Genomic DNA, 26580 nt, shown 5'->3' on the forward strand with positions numbered 1-26580 from the left:
CATGAAGAAGGAAGTGATGCAATGCCCAAAATATGATTACAAGTTCAAGAACACTGATATGCAAAGCACTTTCCAATAAAATAGTATGTAGCTTCCTGGTGATTGACCTGTGCACCATCCCTGAAGCAATGTATCTGTGAAAAAAATGTAGATTTGGATGGGGGAAGGAATAAGCACACTAACTGACATATGACCTTTGTCCAGCCACTAATGCAGATAATCTTACAGGGAAGGAGGAAAGGAAATGGGAGAAAAAGAGGATCTAGAGCAAGGTTCCATTGTTTGTGAAGCACACATTGAAGGGGTCTCACATGGGTACAACCAGTGATGCTATGGAAGACCACATCCTCAAAAGTGATAGAATCTTGTGAATGGTAAGTAAGTGAGCAGAGAGGCCATGATGAACCTAATGTTCCATTAAAGGAAATCATAAAGGAGAAGGCAGTGCTTGATTGATATTTGTGTCAAAAATGACCCCAAAAAGGACATGATGTTGAGTGGGTCTGAGGAAAGACCTCTCCAATTTGATCAACCAGCCCACCTGAGCCACCATAAAAAGTAGCTGCTGAGTATGACTGAATGATTCCTGTTCAGAATGAGTCAGATGAAGCCAGTCTAAATTGAGTATAACTTTATTGTATAGTTCACTAGTTAGGATTCATTTGGAGTATTACACTCAGTCTTGGGCCTTTTACCTTAGGAGGGACATTGAGTATTTGGAAAGAGTTTAAAGCAGAAATGCTAGATTAACACCTTAGATGGAAAGATTGTTATAAGACAACAGGCTAGATCTTTAGAAAAAAGAAAAGATCCAATTGAGATGTCTAAGATTGTTAAACAAATAGTAAGCACTAGGGTAACAACTATAAATTGTGACAAGATAGGAGTCATCTCCAAGTTATGACAGTTCTATTTTTCTTACAGTGTGGTTAGCCTTTGGAATGAGTTACCTTCAGATATGGTAGATGCAATAAATGTTTGGAAGCTTAAGAGAATGCTTTACAACTATTTGGCCTTCAGTTTTGTTTTGTTTAGTTTAATGGATAAGACAGACAATTTGGACCAACAGGATCTCATTGCCCTCAAATTTGTCGCACTGGCTATGGAAATCAGGAATAATATGATTTTGGTTACAAATTTCAAGAAAGCAAATTTTAAAGAGATTCTACTGGATACAGTAAATTTAAAGGAAAGCTAAATAAATATTTGAATTATAATGACTAGCTTTATGTCTTGGTTATTTTGTTGTTTTTTTCCATTTAATTTAATGAATGGAACAGCCTCTATGGATCAACAGGCCCTTTGCTGTCCTAAAAATTAAATTACACAGTAAAGCATCTTTCTGAATCAGATATCATCAATAATCAGATCTAATTTACATTTTTTTAAATGACATTACTATCAGTAACTTCTTTTTCCATTATTATTGAATATGATTCTGTTATTGTCATATCAGTACATACACATAGGTCTGGGACAATACAAACAGTGTAGATGTGGATTTTTTAACATGTTTTGAATTATGACCTCATTTACTTATGCATACCCCACTATCTATCTTCTGAGAAAAGGACAGGTATTCAAGAATGTTAAAAGTAAATATACTATTATTTTAGAGTGTTCATTTGTTTCTTTAAATTTCAAAACATCAACCTACCTCCTCCTTGCTTCATGAACTGGTATATGTGGTAGAACACTTTCAACACTACACATGAATGATTGTGCATCTGAATGCAATCTATGTAGTTCAGGATTATCAACTGTAGTTTTTAGTGAGTTCAATAACTTTGATATTGATGGTTTATCTAAATCAGTAGGTTCCAACATCAGTGTTCTTTTTATAGATTTTGCACACTGTGAAGATCCATCGATAACACTAGGGCTACAAGAGGGTACAGTGCTGATACAACTGGATCTCCTTCCCCTATTCTCCTTCAAGTTGAACTTTTTGGCTAGGTCGAACAGATTGCTAGCTGATCCTGGTTTTGACAAGTGTGTATGAGAAGTTAATACACAGTGTGATTTTTCAGAACATGGGGAGTTGACCTGAGGCAGAGTTTTGAGAGTTTGAGAATTACTTGATTCTGTTAAAGTGTCTTGATGCATCTGATTCAGTTGTTGACTCACCTGCTTTAAAATATTCTTGATCATTTCCTCATTTTGATCAGTCTTTGTACAACTTTGTCTTCCAACATTTTTCTCCACTTTGATAAAATTATCTATTGACTTTTGTTTCTCCTCTCTAGAATCCACACATGAAGTCTTGTTTCTCCAGGAAACACTTCCTTGTTCAGAGGTTTCTCCCTTTTTGGTAATGTTTGTTAAGCCAGGCACAGTTTTAACATTATTACAAGGAATATCAAGAGAATAACAGTGAACTTTGTCACCATTATTTAGATAAATTGATTCATCTAACAAACCTTCTCCTACAGAAGTATCATTGTCAATGGCTATTTCCATATCAATTTTGTTTGGAACCTCCAATTTTCTCTTTGATATGTTTTCATCTGACATTTCTCCACACTCTAAAACTGTTATTTCATGGGTATCATTTGTGTTTACTTCATTAATTTCATGACTAAAATCATTACTTGAACAAGAGTCAATGATATTTTTAACAACCAAATTAGAGTTAACATATTTTTTTTATCTTGTGAATGACAGATAGTTTCTGATAGCTTTTTAAATAATTCCTTATTAACTGAACTTTCATCTTCAATAGGAAAAAAAATAAATTTGAAGCTACATGTACATCACTGTTCATCATAGAAGCTTCAACTAGGGAAACACTTTCAAAATTATGTTCATTTTTATTTTCTTCAAAACTCTCACTCTGTTGCAAATCGTCACTAAAAGAAACACATTTTTTAATTTTTGTATTTGAATTGTTTTTCAAAGAGTCTGAATCACATGATTTTCCAAAGTGAAGTAGCATATTATTTTGTGTTGAAAGTTTTCCATATTGAGTTTTGTTTAAATTATCAGCATTAGTAAGATGTTTTCCATGGGTGAGCTGTTTTTCAAATAAAGAGCACTGTTTCACTTTATTCTTTGGTACGGCTGCTGCACTGCCAGATAAAGTCATCTTACAAGTGTTGACTAAACTATGAACACTTTTTTATTGAAGTCTTCATCTTTCCTTTCTTGTGTTTCAATCACTCCTGCTTTAGCACAGTTACTGTGCTTAATAGTTTCCATAACTTTAACATCTCTTGTAGATTTCCTTGGATTATAGTTCCAACATTATACCTAGAAATAAAAGTCAATACAAGAAACTTTAAAGATACAATAGTTTTTAGCTTTTATACTTATCGTGTTTTTTGAGATGTAGAGAAGGAAAAATAAAATTAAAAAATACATTATTTAATACATACAAGTGCAAAAAATGTTATATGTTGACATATATAAATACATATATTAAAACGAAATAGAAATATGACTATTACTTTAAAACAAATATAAATTTGATGAAAAATAAGTCTGCATTAAGTTTTCAACACATACAATATTTACTTGTATAAACTCTGAATTCAAAGTTTTGTTTCAGTAATCTCTTCAGTTTGGACCTCACCTTTCTTATAACCTAAACATCAAACCAGTTTCACATCTTCACCATGTTAGTTAGTTTTCCTAGTAAGAATAAGAAAGATTATTGCAGTTTTTGCTAATCAAGCTAATTGTAGTTAAACAATGATTACTCCAACATTATTTTTTCCACTCATTCAATAACTCAAATTTCTTCTCAAAAAGAAATAAGAAGAAAATTCCAATGCTGAATAAAGCTTGAAGAAAAAACTTTATAAAAACTATTATTGTTATTTTTCTTTAATGAACTCAAAATGTTGATAAAAATATACTATTATTTAACAGTCTTTTTTCTCACAGCTAAACATTCTGCAAATGCATCTAATTCTTATCGAAAAACAAACCAACCCACTTTATTTTCAACAAAATTCCAAGAATCCTACTTCTAAATCTGGAATGTAACCATAAATGCTTATAATTCAACTCAAGAGCAAGAAATTAAACATTTAATCTGCCCTGACATCTTTATATCAATAAAATAGTCTAAGATATTTGCTTTAAAAAAAAATACACTTTTCTGATCCATGTCAGTAAAATGGAGCAAAAATCTGAAAATAGACTGAAATATTTTAATGTGATGTTAACTGGCCTGTGTGGGAAAATTATTTTCTTAAGCTTAGCTTGTTACACTAACGGAGCACCACTAGAGCTGTACAATGTTACTTTGAATACTAACGGAGCACCACTAGAGCTGTACAATGTTACTTTGAATTGGTCATAAAAATTATTTCTATAGTTAAATATTCATGCACATGTAGCTCTTACTTGTAAGGTCATACACTGGAAAAAATTATATCACTTGCTGCATGTCCAACTATTATGAATTTTCAGACCTTAAACATTACACTTCTTTAACTTAGACATCAGATTCTATATTTCTAAAATCTCTGAAACTTGAAAGCAAACGTTTGACAATGTATAGTAGATAGAGTAGCTGTACAATTCTAAAATTGGCATACAATATATACCAGCTTAATAATATGAGGTACACTTTCAGTAGAAATAAATACATAATATTTAAGCAGTAAACTCACCTTATAAGCTTAACTTATGTTTAATCATCAATTCTTAATTCATAAATCATGGAAAGTTATTTTTCCAATAAAAGAAAACAGGGTATTTCACACCCTAATCTGTTGCATTTCATTCAACTATAAATGGTTTCATCCTGGGATAATCTGAGCAGAATGCATAGCAAATTAACAACCTTTTTTGTTACATGATTGGCTCAGCAACTTTCTTAGTTGAGGCTTGACATGCCAGTTGCAATTTAAAGGATAAGAGTTGCCATAAGTGAATGTAAAGAATTTTTTGGTAGTCAAAGAGGAAAACTGTCAGCAAGTTTAAGTTCTACTTTGAAGAGTATTGGCCTTAACTTCTTGGTTCAAGTTGACTATTATGAATTTGGAAATCCTAAGAATGATGTACAGTCTAAGTAATTATGCTGACATCCACCTCATGGTCATCCTACTTACTGATGTACACGTGGAGGGGGCAGCTGGGTAGACTCAAGTTCATGCCTTCTATCCTTATGTTCCCCAAATCTTCTTTTTGTCAATATCAAAACCTTGTCAACAGCTATTAAAATATACTCCTCCTTCTATACCTTGCCTGTTGCAACATTTTTGACAAAAAAAATCAGCTATGGAAATAATGGAATACAGTGACTTGTAAGAATTACAATAAAAAATTGTAATATTCCATTAAGAATGAACTACTTAGTTTTAGATCTTAAAAGTTTTTAAAAGACCAATTGATATTATGTTTTTTTTTAACCCATGTGTACCAGAAGCAACTTACAGTCCCTAGATTCTCTCCTAATACTTGCTCCCACCAAATGTCTTATGATGTTTAAAAATTGCTCTTTCTTTGTCAATGAGCACTTACCAGTTCATTGCCTCTTGCACATTATTGACCTCTCTTAAGGGTCACCTAATCTACAGCAAGATATTAGCAAAAACATTTCTATTATCCTCTTGTCTAAAACCTTATTTTTATTCCAGTGCTGATACATAACGTGAAGAGCTTGAGCAATATATCCTACATAACAGTACATACAATCTCTCAACAAACTTTCAATTAAATAACTCAATTTCTCTACATATAAAATCTAAAACTGAACCATTATAAACTTTCAAGCTGAAGGTATGGAAATAAAATGTAACTTATTTAAATAATGTATAACTTTTAATATATGTCAAATGTAGAAAGTAAAACAACACAAACATATTTATAATTAAATACAATTAAACTATCTTATATTCATCTCACACTCATATTATGATCAAACTAATGGTATACTAAGCTACCAGGACCAAAACACAAATCTTAGCTGTTCATCTTGACTATTTTAGTATACTTCCTCACTGAGAGCAATAGAACTTGTATTATGATACCTTGAGACTTTAACATGCATTAAAATCTGGTTACACTGAACTAGCAACACATACTAACAAATAAAACTTGTTTAGATCCAGAAAAGAAAAAAATAAAAGAAAAATGATATTACTAAATATTTTAAGTCACCATTAACTCAAAAATATAAGATACTAAGTAAATACATGAAAAACAGTTAGCATCATTACTTGAACCAAATGGCTCTGATCTAATAATTATTATATTAAGATGTCCATGACTAGATTTAACTTTAAATTAAAAATTTAATTTAAAAGCTCGTAATACTAACGTGATACTGGCAAGTAATTATATGCCTTTATTTATGAGTTAAATGCTATTATATTAACCAAGAAAAATTCACAATTTAAACTTGAAAGGATAGGATTTTGATGTACAGCTTACAAACACCTCTCGTAAATTCTAAGTCATATATCCTATAATAATGATGTTAAACTTAAGTTAAAGTCATTTGAAGTTAAACTTAAGTAGCACCCCAAAACGCAAAACGTCGAATAAAATAACTTTCGTAAAAATAAAATCCCTAGGTAGCCTATACCAATTAAGACCATAAATATTACGATCACAAAATCGTACCAAATGTCGTGTTTTGTTTACTCTTATAACTACGACGTTATAGATGTATTGAAATTTGTGGCAATCATCATGCAATGTGTATTAAATCAATAACTGAGTCTGACTCTGAGTAAATTGGATTTAAATTTTATAATCTTGTGCCTACCTATTTATCTGCATTATACTTGTAGGCTGTTATCATGAATTTATATTTTTCAACGCTTCAGCATACTTATAAAACACTTCCCTAAGTAAAACAACATTCACAAGAATAGTTACACTTTATTTCATTTTTATTATAAGCTAGTGTTTGAAATTAAAACTGCAAGATTCTGCGTTCTCGCTAATAGCAACCGCATAACCACATGTAAACAAAAACTATACTGCTCAAAAGTAACAGCGCCATCTATACTAAATACAAAATAATAAGGATAATACTGATCGATCTGCTTTCAATGTATTTGATACAATACAAATCGTTTTAGTGATGAGTCAGTTTGCAGTTAAGCACAAAGCTATACGAGGTCTGTTCAAAAAATACGCGGACTGACGTCATAAAACAAAATGTACTTTATTTAGAAGTTACAGGTCTGGGACCCCTTCAAAGTACTCTCCTCCCCAACGCACACACTTATCCCAACGGTGTTTCCACTTGTTGAAATAGTCCTGGTACGCTTCTTTTGTAATGTCCTCCAGCTCCTTCGTCGCATTTGCCTTAATCTCGGGAATCGTCTCAAATCTTCTTCCTTTCAAGGGTCTTTTGAGTTTGGGGAACAAGAAAAAATCGCAAGGAGCAAGGTCAGGTGAGTAGGGGTGGGTGGGGAAAAACAGTGATCGAGTGTTTGGCCAAAAATCACGAGTTCTGAGGGCTGAATTTCGCAGCAACGCGGTGGATCTTTCGGTCAAAATCTCGTAACAAGATCCAACTGATATCCCACACTCTTCAGCAAGCTCCCTGATAGTCAGACGTCGATTTGCCCGCACCAGGGTGTTGATTTTGTCGACGTGTGGGTCGTCAGTTGACGTGGAAGGACGTCCATGACGCTCATCATCTTCAATGGACTGTCGACCATCCTTAAAACGTTCATGCCACTTGAAACATGCCATACGCTTCATAGCAACATCACCGTAAGCCGTGTTAAGCATAGCAAAAGTTTCAGTCGCAGATTTTCCAAGTTTAACACAAAATTTTACGGCAAGTCGTTGCTCCTTCAGGTCATTCATTCTGAAATACGCCAAACGAAAAAATCGCACTTCACTTAAAACCTCGTAGCTAATACACAAATGAAGATATCTGCAATCGGGAAATGGCGTCGTAATCAGCTGATCTGTGCGAATCTAGCGACACCAAGCGGATTCCCCTGGAACCAACTGGAGCCGCGCAATTCAAACAGTCCGAGTATTTTTGAACAGCCCTCGTATAATGGATCACCTGTGTTCTGCCAACCGCGGGGGAGTATCGAAAACCCATTGCTAGCGTTACAAGTCAGCAGACATATAGCTGTATCAGTAAGGAGCATTTAGTGATAAGAGGAATTTTCTTAGAAGCATGTTATGGTATTATTATTTTTTGTTTGTTTATTTGGAATTAAGTACAAAGTTACAAAGTGAGTTATCTCTGCTCTACCCACCTCGGGTATCGAAACCTGGTTTCCAGCGAGTTCTTTGGAAATATTTAGTAGAAAAAATAAGCAAAATTCAATCACTTAATTATAAAACAAGTTATCTTAATCAATGTTTTCTAGCAGCTTAAGTTCACAATGGGCACTAGTACAACAATTTCACTTACTTAGTAACTTCTGTTTATTATGTAGGCACTTTCATATATCTATATGTCTTTGGCAAAATACAACTCAATATCCACAAAAATTAGTTAAGAGAAAAATAGCCATTGACTTTACTAACTACGTTCACTAATTAATATATTACTAAATAATCTCTAGAGCATCAGCACAATACGAGAGTGACCATGTTAATCTTTTAGAGTGATTTCCTAGGTATCACAAGTAACAAACAAGTTGTTGGATTAACAGCTTCTAGTATCCATATTTCTTTCACTCTAACAACACAATATTTGAAAAATTAGTTTGATATTTTTTTATTATCTTGAATTTTCATTCGTCTATCTGAAGATTATTTTTAATAGCTATTAGAACTCAGTCTCATTTGCACGCACATTATGTTTTGTAGAGAATCTTCACAACGAAGTGGTGACTTTTAGCTTGTTTTTGCTGAAACTGTACATCCATTTGCTGATCACATCATTCTATTTTCTTGTTTTATTTCTGGAAACAACTATCTTGTATTACCAAACAAATCCAATAAACCTTCCTATTAATGAATATGTCGAATCACGGACTGCTTTTTGTTTTTGGTTTTAATATTGGGGAATTAAAATTAATTCATTCTCAAGCTACTTTTTTTTTTTTTGCTATCACTTCAAACAAAACTGATTTAAAGTTGTATCTTTAATATGAATGAAATCCCAAAGGCATTTATATCTTAAACAAATTTTTGACAAGCTTCTCTGCTGGAGTTTCTTTTCCTGGTTATAAACAGCATATGTTTCTGTTCATTTGGTGAAATAGTCGTCACCACTAAGATGCATTTATTTTCACAGTTTATCTATGATAAAGGATAAACACACCGACAGCAATAATGCTCTAATTACTATGTTGTATTTTTTGATGAATCTTTTCACTTCTTTAAAATCAGTTGTATTAATCCTCCAGAGAATTCCACCAGTCAACACAATTGAAACATTTTTCTGACCTCTCCAGTGTTATTTTAACACTTAAGTATCCAACTGTTGGAAATATGTCACGTTAACCGAATACTTTACAATTACTGTGAAAGTAACAACTAAAGTTGTAACTTTAGTCCATTAGAATTTTCCTAAATTTGATATAATAAACTTTTTCATGGACAACATTTATTATAAAATAATTACCACATCTTTGCAACTAAGAAACTTAAACATCCATCTAGACTAGCAACCATACCTAAATTTATTATATACTCTTGTCTTTCAGAAATTGGTAAAAACGCTTAGCTTTAAGAAGTCAAATTAAAGGCATGTTTTATCGTTACTTCCCTCAAGTTAATTTCAAATTAGGTTTTAAATCCACATTACGCACATGGAAATTTTTCTGTACTAAAGGATTTTCCTGAATTTTTCTTTGTTTTTTTGCTTGTATAGCTTTAAAGACCCACGCTGACAATGAAGACTTTCTATATAGGAAAAACCAAACGCCATCTAAAATTAAAAACCAGTGAACGTATGGGAATTTCCAATAAAGTGCAAGAAAAAGAAAAGAATAACTACCCGCCAACATAATGAAGAAACAGCAATATTAACTTAGCTTATAAAATTTCAGTATCTTTTGCAAGGCTAACGCTCACCTGGAACTATTTATCATAGAAATTCTTCACACCAAACATCATTCTCCAGCATGCAGTACTCATTTAAATTGCATTATTTAATATGCATAGAATTTTTGCCATTTCTTTACTTTCTATGTTACGTAGTTTTGAGTAAATTATTGTTGAATTAACAATGTTATTTAATAATTTATTTGAAATTGATGTAACATATAAATAAAAAAACTCAAAATATTTTTGTTTTATTGTTCGCTTGCTTGTTTGTCCGCGGCTTTCACTGCGCAGTCAAACTTCCCTTACATGAAGGTACACGAAGCGACAAATTTTCTTTGTATATATACGTCTATCGTCAATAATTTTATCTCTAACATATATGTTACATGTGTAAATTCAACGTACACATGGCATTTCTTTTTCGGAGAGGGGCATGTTTGAGTTAACATTTAATTTCAAATATAGCATTATTGGCTTACTTAGTTGACAGATCACCAACTGTGCATCTACTAATACATCATATATCTTACCTCATACATAAAAGAAATATATGCGGAATTAGTGTCATGTGTAAAAAACAAACAATAAAATAGCAGTACACCATCTGCCATAAAGTAGAATATGTGAAAACAGTAAGGCCTATATTATAATACTTATTGTGTACAGCAATATTCAAGTCAAGATAACCAATGTATTTCACTCTGCTTTCCCTCCCCTCTTTCGATAAGTTACAAAGTATAATATTGCATTTTGGGTACTTACGTATTAACGAAGGGCCATTAATTTCTTAATAATTATTTTTTATCAGATTTAATATAAATGTAACGTTATTAAATTGAACGTAAGAATTTTTTTTTTTTAATTTTCTAGTTAAGCCAAGTTTTATCATCACCCCAAAGATGATGAAAATTTGGGATTTTCCCAAAAGTGAAGAAGATGCGGTTTCTTTTTTTGCAAGGCAAAGGAATTTTCTCTGCTGAACGTGTATGTAGCAAAGGTCACAAGATGAAGGTGTACTTTGGGGAAAGAATTCAATGGCGCTGTAATATTAAAAAGTTGCGGCCCGGCATGGCCAGGTGGGCTTAAGGCGTTCGACTCGAAATATGAGGGTCACGGGTTCGAATCCCCGTGGCACCAAATGTGCTCGCCCTTTCAGCCATGGGGCGTTGTAATGTGACGGTCAATCCCACTATTCGTTGATAAAAGAGTAGCCTAAGAGTTGATGGTGGGTGGTGATGACTAGCTACCTTCCCTCTAGTAGTCTTACAATGCTAAATTAGGGACGGCTAGCGCAGATAGCCCTTGTGTAGCTTTGCGATAAATTCAAATTAAATCCTTTTGTAACAGTCTTCGTTTCATTTACTGCTGGACATTTGAAATGAATTCGATAGATTGGTTCCATCGACATATAGACATGGCGGACAAAGCTACTGTAGACTGGAATATTTATCTCAGAGAAGTATGCGCAGATACTCTACTTGCTCGGTCTTCTAAGAAAATTGGAGATCATAACTTATTTCTGGAGAACGACGAAAGCCTCTTTAGTAAACGAAAGAACAATTCCGGCCGTCAATTTCCACAGCAATGGATATTTGGAAGCATTTGTCATCAGACTAATGAATGTTTTCTAATTTAAGTTCCTTATCGTACTACTTCTAGTCTAATGCAAAACAATATCGCTCAGAGATTGATAATTTACTCAGGCTCATGGCCGTCATACAATTCGGAACTTCTACTGGAGTCAGAATTTCAACACTTTAAAGTTAACCACAAGTACAATTTCGTCGACCCGGAAACCGGTACTTACACACAAGAGATCGAAAGTTTCTGGGGATCAGCTAAGTGGATCGAGGCACTGAACGTCATCATCTAAAGTCATATTTAACTGAATTTATATGGAGACAGTCGCTACATGACCAAGATCCATTCTTAATGCTGTCAAAAATGTTTGATCTCCAGAAACGACTGTTTCTTCTGTGTAGTATGTATGAATCTAATGTTTCCTTATTAAGTTCTTTTTTGTTGTTGTGAAAAGAAAAAAAACAACCATAAATTAATCTAAATAGACTGTATATATTTAACATTGTAGTATTATGTTTTAAATTTCTGATACATTCAAGTAATTTTAATGGCCCCCACGATAAAACGTAAGTACCGCATTTTGTTTGTAGTATATTCCAGTTTTCGTACATCAATGTTATAATGTGAATATGGTATCTCATTCATAAAAAATATATAAAATTTACATTAGAGGCAATTGATCATAATATTAGTGATATATTGATGTTTGAAATTCTAATATTTGAGGAGGGATGACAAGAGATGGGTTATATGGATGGGTCTTATTCTTTTCGCCAGAAGAGTATTTATACGTGTATAAGATAATCTAAATATTCTCCATAAAAGCCTATTTATCCTTTCCATGAAAAAAAAACCAAAAGCATCGTCCATAAGGAAAACCTGATTTAAAACAGGTACAAAAATCAAACTTAAATTTTTCTTCACTAGTTCACAAAATATTTCTTACGCATTGAATGAAAATATGGAACCGGTCATGAGCATTAAATGTAGTTTTTAGATTATACTTTAGTGTTGCATTCATATGCAAAATTTTGGAGTATGTAATTCGGTCATTAATGATAAAAACTAATATGTAAAATTAAGGATATTTTATTGAAGTTTTTTAATAGCTAATAGCAATCTATATGAATAATATGCTTGAGTTTTTCTATTTATGTATCCAGAACCTTTTTCGCAAATTTCTCGATTAAATGATACAAATATCATATCGTTTGAAAGTCATTTTTCTGAAGAATTCTGGTTGGTTTTTCTATTCAAAATTACCTTAACTGGTTTTAACTTAGTCAGACTTTTTTAATGGACGAGCATAGTACACGATGGTACAATGTCATTATCACCACTGACTTATATTTCAACTTTAGTTGTTTCTTTTATTTGCAAAGTATTTCACAAAAATAATGGTTATCTATAGTTTAATCTCCTAAAAATAACTTTACACTAAAAAAAAAGGACTTTATTGACTTATATAAGCCTAAAACACGCATTCACAGTTCTATCAAAACCAGGTAAGTCAGGTGGTTACGGCGCTCGACTCGTAATCTGAGGGTCGCGAGTTCGAATCCCCGTCACACCTAACATGCTCACCCTTTCAGCCGTGGAGGCGTTATAATTGACGCTCAATCCCACTATTCGTTGGTAAAAAAGTAGCCCAAGAATTGGCGGTGGGTGATGATGACTAGCTGCCTTCCCTCTGGTCTTACACTACTAAATTATGGACGGCAAGCGCAAATAGCCCTCTTGTAGCTTTGCGCGAAATTCAAACCAAAATCAGATAGTTATTACTTTGTAAACACACACTCGAACGTTTTTATACAATCAGCCAAGTAAGTTTGCCTTCATTAAAACTTTACTTGTATGCAATTTAACTTCGGTTCATTTTACAGACTGCTATACACACTTTCCAATTACTTTTTCTCTATTACGGGTTTTATTCTTCGTTTTTGTGAGTCTTTTTGTTTTAATTCATAAAAACCTCATCATAACTGTTTCATACCCTCTACGCTATTATAAATATTATTACTTTATTTATTACTTTACGTGTATTTTTTTTTAAATTAAACCTTTACAAGAGATTGTTTATCTGATCCCGTAAAACGTTTTCAAATAGATCTGGATTTATCGATATAACGCATAATGCCTGAAAGAAAGCGTAGCTTAAATGGCGTTACTGAAAATGATAGAATATGAAAAATTAAACTGAAGGGAATGAATACTATCGCAAATGTGTTACGGATCGCAGCTAATATAAAATAAAAAAAGCTTTAAAGGCATCAATATGTAAAGAACTAACCAACTGGGACAGCGGGTGTATTTTAGCAAAAGGGAATTTTCTTGTGAAATGTATCTGTTCAAAATTATAGATATTCATTAATATTTAAAAGTGTTTCTAGTCGGCTGATTTTTTATTGAAATGGCTGAAAACTAATTTAGTTCTGCTAAACTTATCCTTGTTTATTAAGTTTTGTAAATATTTTACAGTTGTGGTTGGAAGTTTAGACATGATCAGGCCCGGTATGGACAGGTGGGTTAAGGCGGTCGACTCGTAATCTGAGAATGGTCGCGCGTTCGAATCCCCGTCGCACCAAACATGCTCGCCCTTTCAGCAGTGGGAGCGTTATAATCTGGCGTTGGTAAAAGAGTAGCCCAAGAGTTGGGGGTAGGCGGTGATGACCAGCTGCCTTCACTGCTAAATTAGGACGGCTAGCGCAGATAGCCCTCGTGTAATTTGCGCGAAATTACAAAAACTAGACACGATCGTCATTTTTCGTGTACGTTACTTAAGTAGCCAAATCCGAAAGTTTCGTAAGTTTCAATTTTAATGATATCTAATTCTGAACTATTAATATGGGAGATGGTTGGAAGCTAGCAGCACTTGTCGATATTTGGGCGGCTTGTCAAACCTAGTAATGGAAGTGACTGTAACTTTTATAACATGCATGTCTTCTCTAATCTTATATCTTTCAATCCCATCTCAGCTAATTTTAAATTTATTAAAAACGTCAATCAGGTTTACAAACAATATATATCATTGGTTTTATGGAGAAAAAAAATGTCGTTTTCCTTCATTAGCCAAAAGTGTTAGCGCGTTTGATTTGATTGGAAGTAATTATAAACATGCAAGAAGGAAAAGCTCTTTGTTCAAAAGTAAGGATGAAAAACATTTTTCTAAAAATAAATATTTAGAGTTCGAAACGTTAATGCTAAATTTCAGATGTTTGAATAATTTTTCAAGATATACACAGAAAATTGAAGCTATGTCTAAACAGTAGTCCGAGTATAGATAATCAAAATTCAGAAAAAATGATGCACACAAAATCCAACCCCAACGGATGATATGTTAAGCATTGCTATTCTGAATTTATTAAATGGTTTGGATATACGCGCGTAGTTATACAATGGTTATGTGGGTCAGCCATTCCTCAGTTTAATCTGGTAGACTAGAGCGAAGGCAATTTCGGACTGGTCTGATTGAATAATAAGATCTCATTATCAGTCTTAACGCACAAACAGCTCACAATTGCGGAAAATTATTATTCGTAGCTGGGGTACCTGTACCCTGGATGGAAGTTATGTAAATTCATGATTAATGAAAGGTCATATAAGGACATGAAAAGTTGTTCTCTTTATAGGTAGTTAAAACAAACCAAAATACCCATGAAAACAACAAAACACAATATGTGAAACCGTAAATATGAATGTATCCCTCATGGACCCAACAAATCGTAATACCAAATTTGGTGAAGGTGCAGCAACAGGGGTGAAGTAATAGTAAAAAAAAAACACCGTAAAAACCTGCAAAGTTGAAAATTTGTTTGTATTTTCCTATGGACTTGATGAACCTACATACCAATTATGGTGAAGATCCTTCCACACCCTGCGAAGTATTTACATGGACATATAACATACAGTTCTATTACATTTGTATAGATGGCGCCAGTGCATTAGATCTGCTTATGATGTTTCATGTCGTCATAACTGCGTCCTGAAATGGGAAAATCGTGGTCCCTATTGCAAATCCACACAAAGTTGGAAGTTGCACATCGCGCAGTAAAAAAAAATTTTTTTCCCAGTATCATTTAAGCAAGAGTTCCATTATAGTACGATTTTCTATTTTAAGACAACAGGCTGAAATCGTAGTCGTCAGGCCCATAGTCAGCCATACTAACCACTAAGCGACACCTGGCCTATTTATTATATAAATAAGATTTAAAACAAAATTGACATTTTTTTGTGATTATATAATATTTAAAGAACCGATTAATAAAGAAGCTGTAAAACTAAAAGAAAGGAGAGAAAGAACTTAGCATTTATTTACATGAAATATATTTTGACTATATGTATTCAAAACAGATTTAAGTTTTGCTATAATTTATTTTTCTCAAAATAACGTATTACTATTACTAATGTATTTAGAAAACTGTTTTATAAGTAGTGATAAATATGTAAATAAACTAGGGTCAGCTGTATAATTGACAATATATTTTCAAATAGATACAACTTACGAAGCGCGTGAGCTCAACACATCTCAATTAAACTTGCGTGGAAAATTGAACAATACACAATAAAATATATATTGTAATCAGGTCCAAATTTAATCGTTTCAACTTACACAACTACATTTTTGGAATTTTTTCTAGCAGAAATCCGTAAATCTTTACTTCTGTATGAAACATTTGCTGGTATTCATGTTTAAACACTAACTTTTAGCTATCATAAAAACCATATTACTTTAGAATAAGAAACTACTCTTACGTAAGGAATTTAAGACTAAATACACGATTATAACATACTCCAGTTTTACTCACTTTCAGCGATTCAATAACAGTACGGACAAAATTGGTCAAATTACCGAAAACATGTGCTTAAACATCTTATCTAAGCACATGAGAAATATTTCTTATAAGTTACCTTTCAAAGAAATGCCCAGCTAAACAATCTTGACTAACGATTTGCTTTTGATATATACCTTTATTTATATTTAAAGGAACCAATTTAAAGTTTTATGAATGCAAGTTTTTGAGTGGATTCAATCTGTTAACGGATATTTAATAGTAAAACAATAAAATAATTTTACGTTTCTAAATATTCTCGATGTATAGACATGCTATTGAAGACTGACGTGCAAAACACTTAATTAGCATATATTCAAAATATTTTTTTTTAGTTTTCTTACACTTGTACACACACGTCTTTATGCATAAACATATGTGTTATATTTCATTGTTGTGTTAAAATGTTTTCGGTTTGTTACAACATTCAAAATTTAATATGGAATTTGTTCATGTTTTTTTTACACGTTATCGAGTTATTCCATATTCATTTTGTTAGTTTTAAAAATTAGTTGAATTAATGAATCCAGTGCATCAATCACTTACAGTTTTCGCTAACACTCAGACGATTTCATTATCATTGATATTTACACATCAATAGTTAGGCTAAAGAAAGTCTACGATCACGACAAAAAATACGGGTTTTAAAACACTTTTGTAAGCTCTTAAATGCTCTCGAGAAGAAAGTCTAAGAAGTTACATTAAACACAGTTTTCTGCAACTTAAGCAGTCACAACGCTAAGAAATAGCACTATTTAATTATGATTGTTTGTTTCGCCAAACCTACACAAGGTTTATCTGTGCTAACCGTTGCTCATTTCGAGCTGATGACTAGGAAGAAAACAATCAACACCCCTCATCTTTAATTCTTGGGCTACTGTAATCGGGCTAGAATCGCAACATTTGACCGTCACTCTTATAACGCACCAAGGCCCCAAAGTGCTGAGCGGGACGCAATTCAAGGAATCCCAGCTCCAAAGTTCGGCACGCTAACCAATGAGCCGTACTTGCCCTCCCCTTAAAAAAAAAAAAAGTCCGACTCGAAGAAACAAGTTCTTACTCCGTTAGTTGTGCAGACAAACAAAAACGAACAACGAAAAAAAATTATATTTCTTTGAGATTTTTTCACTTCCCATTCTTGCATTACTTAAGCACACACAATTTTTAATAACGAGAAATACACTTGAAATAAAAATGTACACACACTGTTGGCTTGTTTAAGCATTTGTCGAAGCAGTATTTATTCAAGTCTGATTAGAGGTCCAGTTAATGTAAATATTGTATTCGAGTAGCTTTAAAGGTTATTTTATTCGTATATATTTAGCTTAGTACACTAAATTCAAACATATCTTATTATTTAGTGAATTCGAGCTACATGTTTACTTCATCGACTCACAACTAGAAAACTAGTTTGTAATCTCACCTAAGGACTGGCAAACAGCTAGGAGTTTCATAATCAACAATACGGTGATATTCTGGGACACAGGTATTTGCTACTACTCACACATTACGTAGTTCAAATAGTTTTCAATCACAACAGTTGTTCTTTATATTAATCACCAACACCTGTGTGTGTATAAAGGTTCCTTATAAGCTCGAAATAACAAAACTTGTAATGTTTTTTGAAAAATCAAACAAGTGAAAACCAAAACTACACATACATCCATAAAAATAAAATCGTCCATGTTTCCACGTGGTAAATAAATTTATGAAAGTATACATAAAAACATGCAAGGAAAAGTAAAGAGAAAGAAATGTGAAATAACAGTAACGTTATACGGATTATAACGAGTTTATATACTGTGCATGCTATTAATGCACTAATTAAACAAAGTGTAAGTAATTATGTCCGTAACTCTCAACACGTGGAAACTACAGTAATACCTCACTGTAATCGATCAAAGGAAACTCTTCAGCTGCGTTAGTCTGGCGATGTGACAACAGACCGAGTATGTAAGAAAGACAGTGTCTTTTTAATGTCTTTTTATTATAGCAAAGCCACCTCGGGCTATCTGCTGAGCCCACCGATGGAAATCGAACCCCTGTTTTTAGCGTTGTAGATCCGTAGACTTACCGCTGTACTATCGAGGGGCATGTAAGAAAGAAAGACAGTTTGTATTTGGTTTTGAATTTCGCGCAAAGCTACACGAGGGCTATCTGTGCTAGCCGTCCCTAATTTGGCAGTGTAAGACTAGAGGGAAGGCAGATAGTCATTACAATCCACCGCCAACTCTTGGGATATTCTGTTTACTAACGAATAGTGAGATTGACAGTCACATTATAACGCTTCGACGGCTGAAGGGGAGAGCATTTTTGGAGTGCAACGGGTATTCAAACCCGCGAACCTCAGATTACGAGTCGAACGCCTTAACCCACCTGGCCGTGCCGGGCCTGAAAGACAGAGTAAGAGAGGTGGGCTTTTATCTTATATGCTAAAAAACAAACGATTATAAGGACAAACTATTAAGGAATCACAATTAACCTACTGTAGGTTTGAAACTTATACGCTATAATGTCATAAGCGTTAGCAAGTGTGTAAAAAAGAACATTTTATTGATATAGTCCGCGAGTTAATAATTAAGTTATTTGTATTAAATGTATCCATATCTTTTGTACAGTTTAGTTTAATAACCGAATAATGATATTTTTGGTTTTCCTTTTGAAACAACTTTTGATTTTACGTTTTCTTTTAATAATTCTTATAAACTGTAAAACTGTTTTCACTTGCAATACCATCTTGGAGTGGAAATGGCTGAATGTATATGCAGTTTTTAATAAAATGTCATCAAAGTAAGTTGACTACTAAACAGTTAACATAGTCAATAATATAGCGAATTTAATTTAACGGTCTAACTTGGAGTATGGATTGCCATAAACGAAAAACACTCATAATAATTAGAATGCATTAATTCGTCAGTTGTGTAATCTGGTTGTTATCGGTATTTTCGGCCATAATTCCAATATCTAACAAGGTTGATCCAGCTTACAAGATTTAGGTTACTCTAATATATATGTTAACCAATACTCTTGTGGTTTTTACCTTTTAGGTATTATATACCTTTTTTATTATAGTATTTTTCAGATTTTATTTTTAATAGAATTTCGGTCAAGAAAATTACCAAGTTTCTTTCATCTTGGTTATTTACGGGACTGAATGAGTCACCAAGGGCATTACATGTGTTCTCTTTTAGGAGCGTGTGGATTTCTGTCGAATGAAACATGCCATAGTGAAAAACAATGATCTGCTTCCAGCAAGCCATGCGATAGCCCAGAGGTGTGACAATATGTTTTCACTATTTAAAATATATTTGCCAGATTTTGCTAGTTCGCATTCTGAGATTTAAATTTTTTGCTGTATTTTAGAATTTTTATAAATTTTACTGGATTAAATTTTGATAAATATTCTTTTGTCTAAGCTTGTAGCTAAACTTGAACTTATTTATCATGTGTGAACTAAAACGAACACTGGACCCTCAATCCGAGGGTTGCGGGTTCGAATTCTTGTCACACTAAACATGCTCGTCCTTTCAGTCGTGGGGGCATTATAATGTAACGGTCAATCCCACAATTTTTGGTAAAAGAGAAGCGAAAGAGTTGATGGTGGGTGGTGATGACTATCTGCCTTCCCTTTAGTCTTACACTGCTAAATTAGGGACGGCTAGCGCAGATAGCCCTCGTGTAGTTTTACGCGAAATTAAAACAAAGTCGGCTACACAAGCACTTATCTAAATATCGATACAAACTCGATCTTAGTTAAATAAAGACTGTGATGGTTTTCAAACTTTTATCGAATTATTTTCTTCCGTGTAAAAAGTAAATAGAATCATCTGTCGGACCTTCTTGTTATTTTGTGGTTCCTGTAGGTTACTTTGAGAAAAAAAAATATGAAAATACCACACACTTATTAAAACTGACTTCAGAGACAGGTTGGAATATAACTTTGCTTACCAAACACACAAAACTATTGCTGAACTCTGATTTCAATGAGCAAGTTAATCAAGTTAATAACGTACAGTTATATACTAATACTATATAATTTACTTTGAATACTAGCTTTGTATAAATTTAACACACCTATAAAATACCTTAAATTATTATGTTAACGCACGATAACACATAATTCACATTTTACAAGTTTATGCAATTTCTTTTAGTTTCCACTATACTATATAAGTAAAAATGTTCAAAGGTATTGTATTAAGATTGTATTTAAAATTTTATTCTCTTTAATTCATTAGGGTTAACAGCATTTGCTTTGCAATTTGGTTAGGCGAGTAACTAAGATTGCAAAATTACATAGATTGCTCTAACATTATATAAAAAAGAAAGGATAAAGTTTTAGATTATTAAGGATTTATGAAATGATTTACTTTTCGTGTATCAGACTTTCGTTCAGGCTATAACAAACTTCTTAGATACGTAGTTTTCTAAATTTCACAGTATGAGAGGCCACACTTTAATAACTCAAATAAAAACAAATCTTGAACTTTCATGAATGGTTAAAGTTTATTAAGTAATCAAGACGTAAATACTTAATATTAAACACTGTTTTTTTTTTGTCAACATACATATCAGTATTATATCCTTTTTATACAAGTAAAATAGGTTTAATATAAACATTTTCTATTAGTCGAAACATCTCGACCATATGGTACCAAAGCTGACTCGATATCCGTGATATGCAAAATTCATCAACAACAAACGTATAATAACATTATAACTGTTGGAAAGCTTAAATAAAAAATGTTCAAGCTTATCATGCTATTTATAAGATGTTGAAATAGAATACTAAATATTAAGTTTTCAGTGTGTCAGCAGCAAATATACGGACATATGACACTAAAACTCGAAGTTTGATTCCCTGATCCACTGTAAGTAATTAACTGTGTAGCTTTGTGGTAAAAGAAAACAAGTAATAAATACTAGCAGATGTGTGAGCTTGTTCTAATATATTTAGCTGATTAAAGTAAACACGTGTAAAACTACATGCAATTTTGAAGTATTTCTGTTGGAATAGATTAGATAATAAATAAATATTTATTTTTAATGAGAACTTCACTAAATAAATTACAATGAAGAATTGTCAGTTTTACGGCTTATTTCAAGAACTTACAACGTAATTCATAATTAATAATTACCATAGATTTCGTTTTAATTATCTTAAATACTATGACATTTTTGCAAACTTGAATCGAATTTTTTACTGATTAGTTTTGTTAAAAAGTGTCTACCTAGTAATGGTAAAAAGAAGGGTTAACAAATACAAATGGTTTAATTACGACATTGCTACAAACTTTAAATAATTCCTAGCTTCAATATATGCTCCAATGCCATTAAATTCAAGAGCAAATTTAAAAACAAGTCGATATGTAATTAAATGTCTTAAAATGTGTATATATAAGAGAGAGAAAGAGAAGGACAGAACTTTTACTGTATATACACACACAAACAACTGAGTCGTTCAGTCCCATTGCAAATGGAGTCGCTCACTGAGCACTTGCACCTTATAATTGAAAGCTATGCCCCATTTTATATAAATTATAGAATTATAGTTTAAAGCGACACCTCTTTTGTAAATATAATACACAAATTTCAAACTAAAAATATTCTTAACTATTCGGATACAAAATTTTCCTCACATAGTTGACAAAATTACCAACAGATGACGCACGCAGCAGTACGAAAAATTGTAAGTGTATTAATATATTTAAGAAGTAAATTAAATCACAAAACGTTTCTTACACGTGTACAAATCATTACATAAAAGAATAGAACAAATACAGCAATACTAATGAGGAAAATAGAAAAAAATCCATTATTTCTTCCTCTTCTTTGCGGAAGTCCGCAGATATGTTAAATACTTGAACACAGATCATACATAATCCGGGTACATAAACGAAGGACGCCTCCTCACGGTGTATAGAGAGATAACGCTTGGACAATCTTGGGATCGTGTCTTGAACCTTCTTTGAACTCGTCAATAGTTAGTTTATTGTCGTGATTCTATAATGCAAAAATATGACATCAACATTTGTTAAATTAGAAATATAATATCACATTAAAATTATTTTTACATACTGTTATTCTGCCTTAAAAAGGAGCGGGCCCAGCATAGCCAAGTGGGTTAAGGCGTTCGATCCGTAATCCGAGGGTTACAGGTTCGAATCCCTGTTGTGCCAAACATGCTCGCCCTTTCAGCCGTGAGTGGTGTTATAATGTGACGATCAATCCTACTCTTCGTTGTTAAAAGAGTAGCTCAAGAGTTGGCGATGGGTAGTGATGACTAGCTGCCTTCCCTCTAGTTGTACACTGCTAAATTAGGGACGGCTAGCGTAGATAGCTCTCGAGTAGCTTTGCGCGAAAATTAAAACAAACAAAAAGGGGCAAATAAAACCTTTTTTTACTCGATATTTCAAAATAACAACAATAAGAAATTGGTATGTTTTTCACAAGAACAAAATTCTATGACATTTTATTAAACAAAGTTATAATGCGTTTTTAGGTATAATTCATCAACAAGATAGTGGAAGACTATATCGTAATATAAATACATATCACTGAAAGGACGTTTAAAATTTTGAATTTAAGTAAGAAAGCAAGAACATAGTTTACGTTTGCTAAATGAAACAGTTAAGATAATAACTTAGTAACCTAACTAAGCATTTATTCGATACAAAGAACCGTGCTCAGTGCTTTTCCAAACTGTCATGGAATAATTAAGTGCGAGTAGATAGAAAATAACTACTACGATTTAAATATTAATATTGTATCAATTTTTATTTGTTTCTTTTTTATGTGAAATTTCATAAACTAGCAAGGCGAGTTAGAAACACTTATCTATCTCACAGTAACTTACTAAATTTAATAAACCTGAGGCATTTGGTGTTTTCTTTCATTTGGCATTTTCGTACATGGACTAATAAATCAGTTGGTTCAGATACCCCTAAGATTCAAGCACACTCATCCCTAATTAAGAGCTACTGACCAGACAGACAACACATAGCCATTAGTATCCGTGGTTTATACTGCTACTCTTAACTGAATAACAGTATTGATCGCCACAATGCATTTTGCGACTCGAGCCTTGGACCTCTCGGCATGCAAACCAGTTAGTAACACACAACTGATACGTTTCTTTATAATTGATAAAGAAACTGAGAGCAAGACGATAGGTATATTTATAACTTGTTAAATTTTAACACAAAGCTGTATAATGATTTACATGCTCTATTTCTTCCACGAGGACTTAGCCCAGAATTATAACATCATAAATTTCCAAATTTGCTGCTGAGCCACTGTAGGATAGCCCTATTTAATATTTTAACGAGTATAATTGTATACGATATAACATATTTTATGGTCATTTTGAATAAAATTTTTATTCGAACAGAAAAAAAAAATGTTATAGCCTTACGAACATTTCATCAGCCGACAGCTTAAACAACTTCCGTCAAAGGTACAGAAATGTTTGATTTAGCGTTATTAGTTTACAGGCTCTCCAGTGGTGCAGTAGTATGTCTGCTAACTAAGACAAGTAGAAATCAGATTTCGATACCTGTGGTGGACAGAGCACAGATAGCCCTTGCTGTAGCTTTGTGCTTAATTGCAAAACACAACAACAATCAGTTGACAGCTCTGTCACAAGATATTGTTTTGGGATGTTTGCATTTAGCACTTCAAACTATTTAGGTGCCAATACTTACGTACCTGGATTAAAAATACAAAAAAAGGCACTTAAATTAGGCTTAAAAAGTACTTGATGAACCTGATACACAAGTTTAAAAGCTAAAAATATTTATGGGTCACTTGGAAAACTCTTTCGTTTCATATGTGAAAAAAAGTACACGCTTTTAATATAGTAATTACATTGCAACTTACAGGAACAATATTAATATAGGTATTGTTTAACGTATAAACTGAACAAGCAGTTGTTTGTTTGTTTTTTTGAAATTTCGCACAAAGCTACTCGAGGGCTATATGTGCTAGCCGTCCCTAATTTAGCAGTGTAAGACTAGAGGGAAGGCAGCTAGTTATCACCACCCACCGCTAATTCTTGGGCTACTCTTTTACCAAAGAATAGTGGGATTGACCATCACATTATACACCCCCACGGTTGGGAGGGCGAGCATGTTTAACGCGACGCGGGCGCGAACCCGCGACCCTCGGATTACGAGTCGCACGCCTTACGCGCTTGGCCATGCAAGCAGTTGTTTCAGATCTATTAATGCAAAAAATGTGATTGTTGCGAGCAACAATGAAGTGTTAAAACAACAAAAATAATAAAAAATATTCATGTTACGTAAATACACCGTGAAACTAGTGTGTCAGTTTTTAAAAGCTTTAACAGTTGACAGTTCGCTTTAGAGATAAAAACATAAAAAAGGTAAAGAAATCGTAACCGTATTGCATGCGTTTTCAATCTCAGGATTCAAAATCTGGCATACCTTTCGCTTATCTCTCCACGTTCTTCAAACACCATGAAGTTACCATGGTGACAGCTACCTACCTTATCGAGCTGCTCAAAGATTCGATCCACTCTATGTCTCGGCGATTCTTCCACCTCTTCCTTTCCTTGATTTCCCTGCAAATAAAAATATGACTTGTTTTAAACTACATTCTATTAGTACCTTTATAAACTTGAATCTACTCAACAGTCACTCACTACAACGTAAAATAGACAAGAATATGGTTTAAGAAAATAACGATAAGAAGTCTTTATCGAACTCGCAAAATTTCATTTTTCTCAAATTCCTATCGAAAACCATGAGCGATCGTTTTTTTTTTTTTTTTCATTCTGGAACGATGTTTATTTCTTAGAATGTTTATAGGATTATAGCTCTCAAATTCTGAGTTCGATCACCGCTGTGGGAACAACGCATGTAGCTCACGGTATAAATTTCCGCTACAAGAAATAAACGACACATCTTTAACATTCTTATTAGTAATTTTCTAACAAAGAGTTCTTTAGAAAAAAAATTCAATTTTTCAATTTTTAACTTGGGTATTTCGTAGTTGTATGCGATTTTAAGAATATTGTATAGATTTCTTACAGTTGGCTGGTTTCTAACAATGCATAACGACTAAACTATTATATTCGTTTTTAGTTGGGATAAAAACTAAAGTACAAATCTGAGTTATTTCTTTTTATAATTCACATACTAAGTGTAATTTTAGAATCCACCTTGATTCAGGACCAGTGTTTCGATTTTAATGTTCGTAGCACATATGATAATGTTTTAATATAATTTTATTGAAAATAAACTACCATTAATTCCAAAAACGAATATATGTATATATATATCACCTACCGATTTAGCTTTAACCTGTTGACTGCCAAGTATTTCAGCTGCTACAATACAACTGTAATGCTTCTTCATTTTGTAACTTTTTTTCGTGATGCCATTTTGGATCGAAAGTGAAACAATTTGTAAGTAGGTCAAATGAATGTATGGTGCTGACATTTAGTGTTGAAGTTAGGTAATATTGAGAACGAATTAACTCGTCCGTGGCACTGTGTTACCGATCGACTTGGACGAGTTATCTCGTCTACGGCACTGAACAGGTTAAAACGTATGATAATAAATTAACACGATTAATTTAAAAAGAAAAAAAGAACTTACTCGAGCATGTAAATTAAGTTCACAATAGATATAGCATTGAATGACATTAGTTTGAGTGGAAGAGAATGACATTACTGATATAACAATATGAATGTTCACTGTAGAACATTGTTTGGTATTGCAAGATGACAAGGGTATTGTTGTCTAATATTCAGATATAGCAGTTCTTAATTTATAATGGAGGAGAATGACATTACTGATATAACAATATGAATGTTCACTGTAGAACATTGTTTAGTTCTGCTAATTGACAAAGGTATTGTTGTCTAACATACAGATTTAACGATTCCTAATTTTGGGCTATTGACCAGAAGAAGGCAGCCAGCTAGCAGTTCCAAATAATGGGATTGACTACCACTTTTATAACGTGTTCACAGCTGAAGGCGCGAAATGCGTTCAGCGAAATCTCGCATCTGTTCCCACACACTCATCACTGTAATCACTAGGCCACGCCCGATTCTTTAAGCTGAGACGATAGTAAACATATACTTAAAATAAAATTCGGGCCATTTTCTTCCTTAATCTCTAAATTTAGTCGCTCTGAAACGAACACCATCACACAAAAGGCCATCTTAGAGGCCTTTTTATGTTTGTTAAACACAAAAATATTTATTGGGCTA

The 26580-nt window shown here is 33.0% G+C and overlaps 2 protein-coding genes across 5 annotated transcripts in view; both read right to left on the bottom strand.

Annotated features, from left to right (window-relative positions):
- Positions 1–6936, bottom strand: part of LOC143227343 (inositol polyphosphate 5-phosphatase E-like) — a 58515-nt gene extending 51579 nt beyond the window's left edge. For 3 of the 4 annotated variants that reach the window (XM_076458814.1, XM_076458801.1, XM_076458821.1), the window contains exons 1-2: positions 6722–6936; positions 1658–3249 (exon numbers count right to left, since the gene is read on the bottom strand). In XM_076458814.1, coding sequence (XP_076314929.1) covers positions 1658–2514 — 857 coding nt within the window. In that variant the 5' untranslated portion in view covers positions 2515–3249; positions 6722–6936. Of the gene's footprint in view, positions 1–1657; positions 3250–3571; positions 3631–6721 lie in introns of all 4 variants that reach the window. The other variant, XM_076458807.1, reaches the window with a different exon arrangement.
- A 13797-nt stretch (positions 6937–20733) lies between these two features.
- The window catches only part of LOC143227373 (frequenin-1-like), an 81045-nt gene continuing 75198 nt past the window's right edge, over positions 20734–26580 (bottom strand). The window contains exons 7-8 of the mRNA XM_076458830.1: positions 24847–24921; positions 20734–22343 (exon numbers count right to left, since the gene is read on the bottom strand). Coding sequence (XP_076314945.1) covers positions 22251–22343; positions 24847–24921 — 168 coding nt within the window. The 3' untranslated portion in view covers positions 20734–22250. The remainder of the gene's footprint in view (positions 22344–24846; positions 24922–26580) is intronic.

Source organism: Tachypleus tridentatus, chromosome 1 (genome assembly GCF_004210375.1).
Source record: "Tachypleus tridentatus isolate NWPU-2018 chromosome 1, ASM421037v1, whole genome shotgun sequence".
Lineage (NCBI taxonomy): Eukaryota > Metazoa > Arthropoda > Merostomata > Xiphosura > Limulidae > Tachypleus > Tachypleus tridentatus.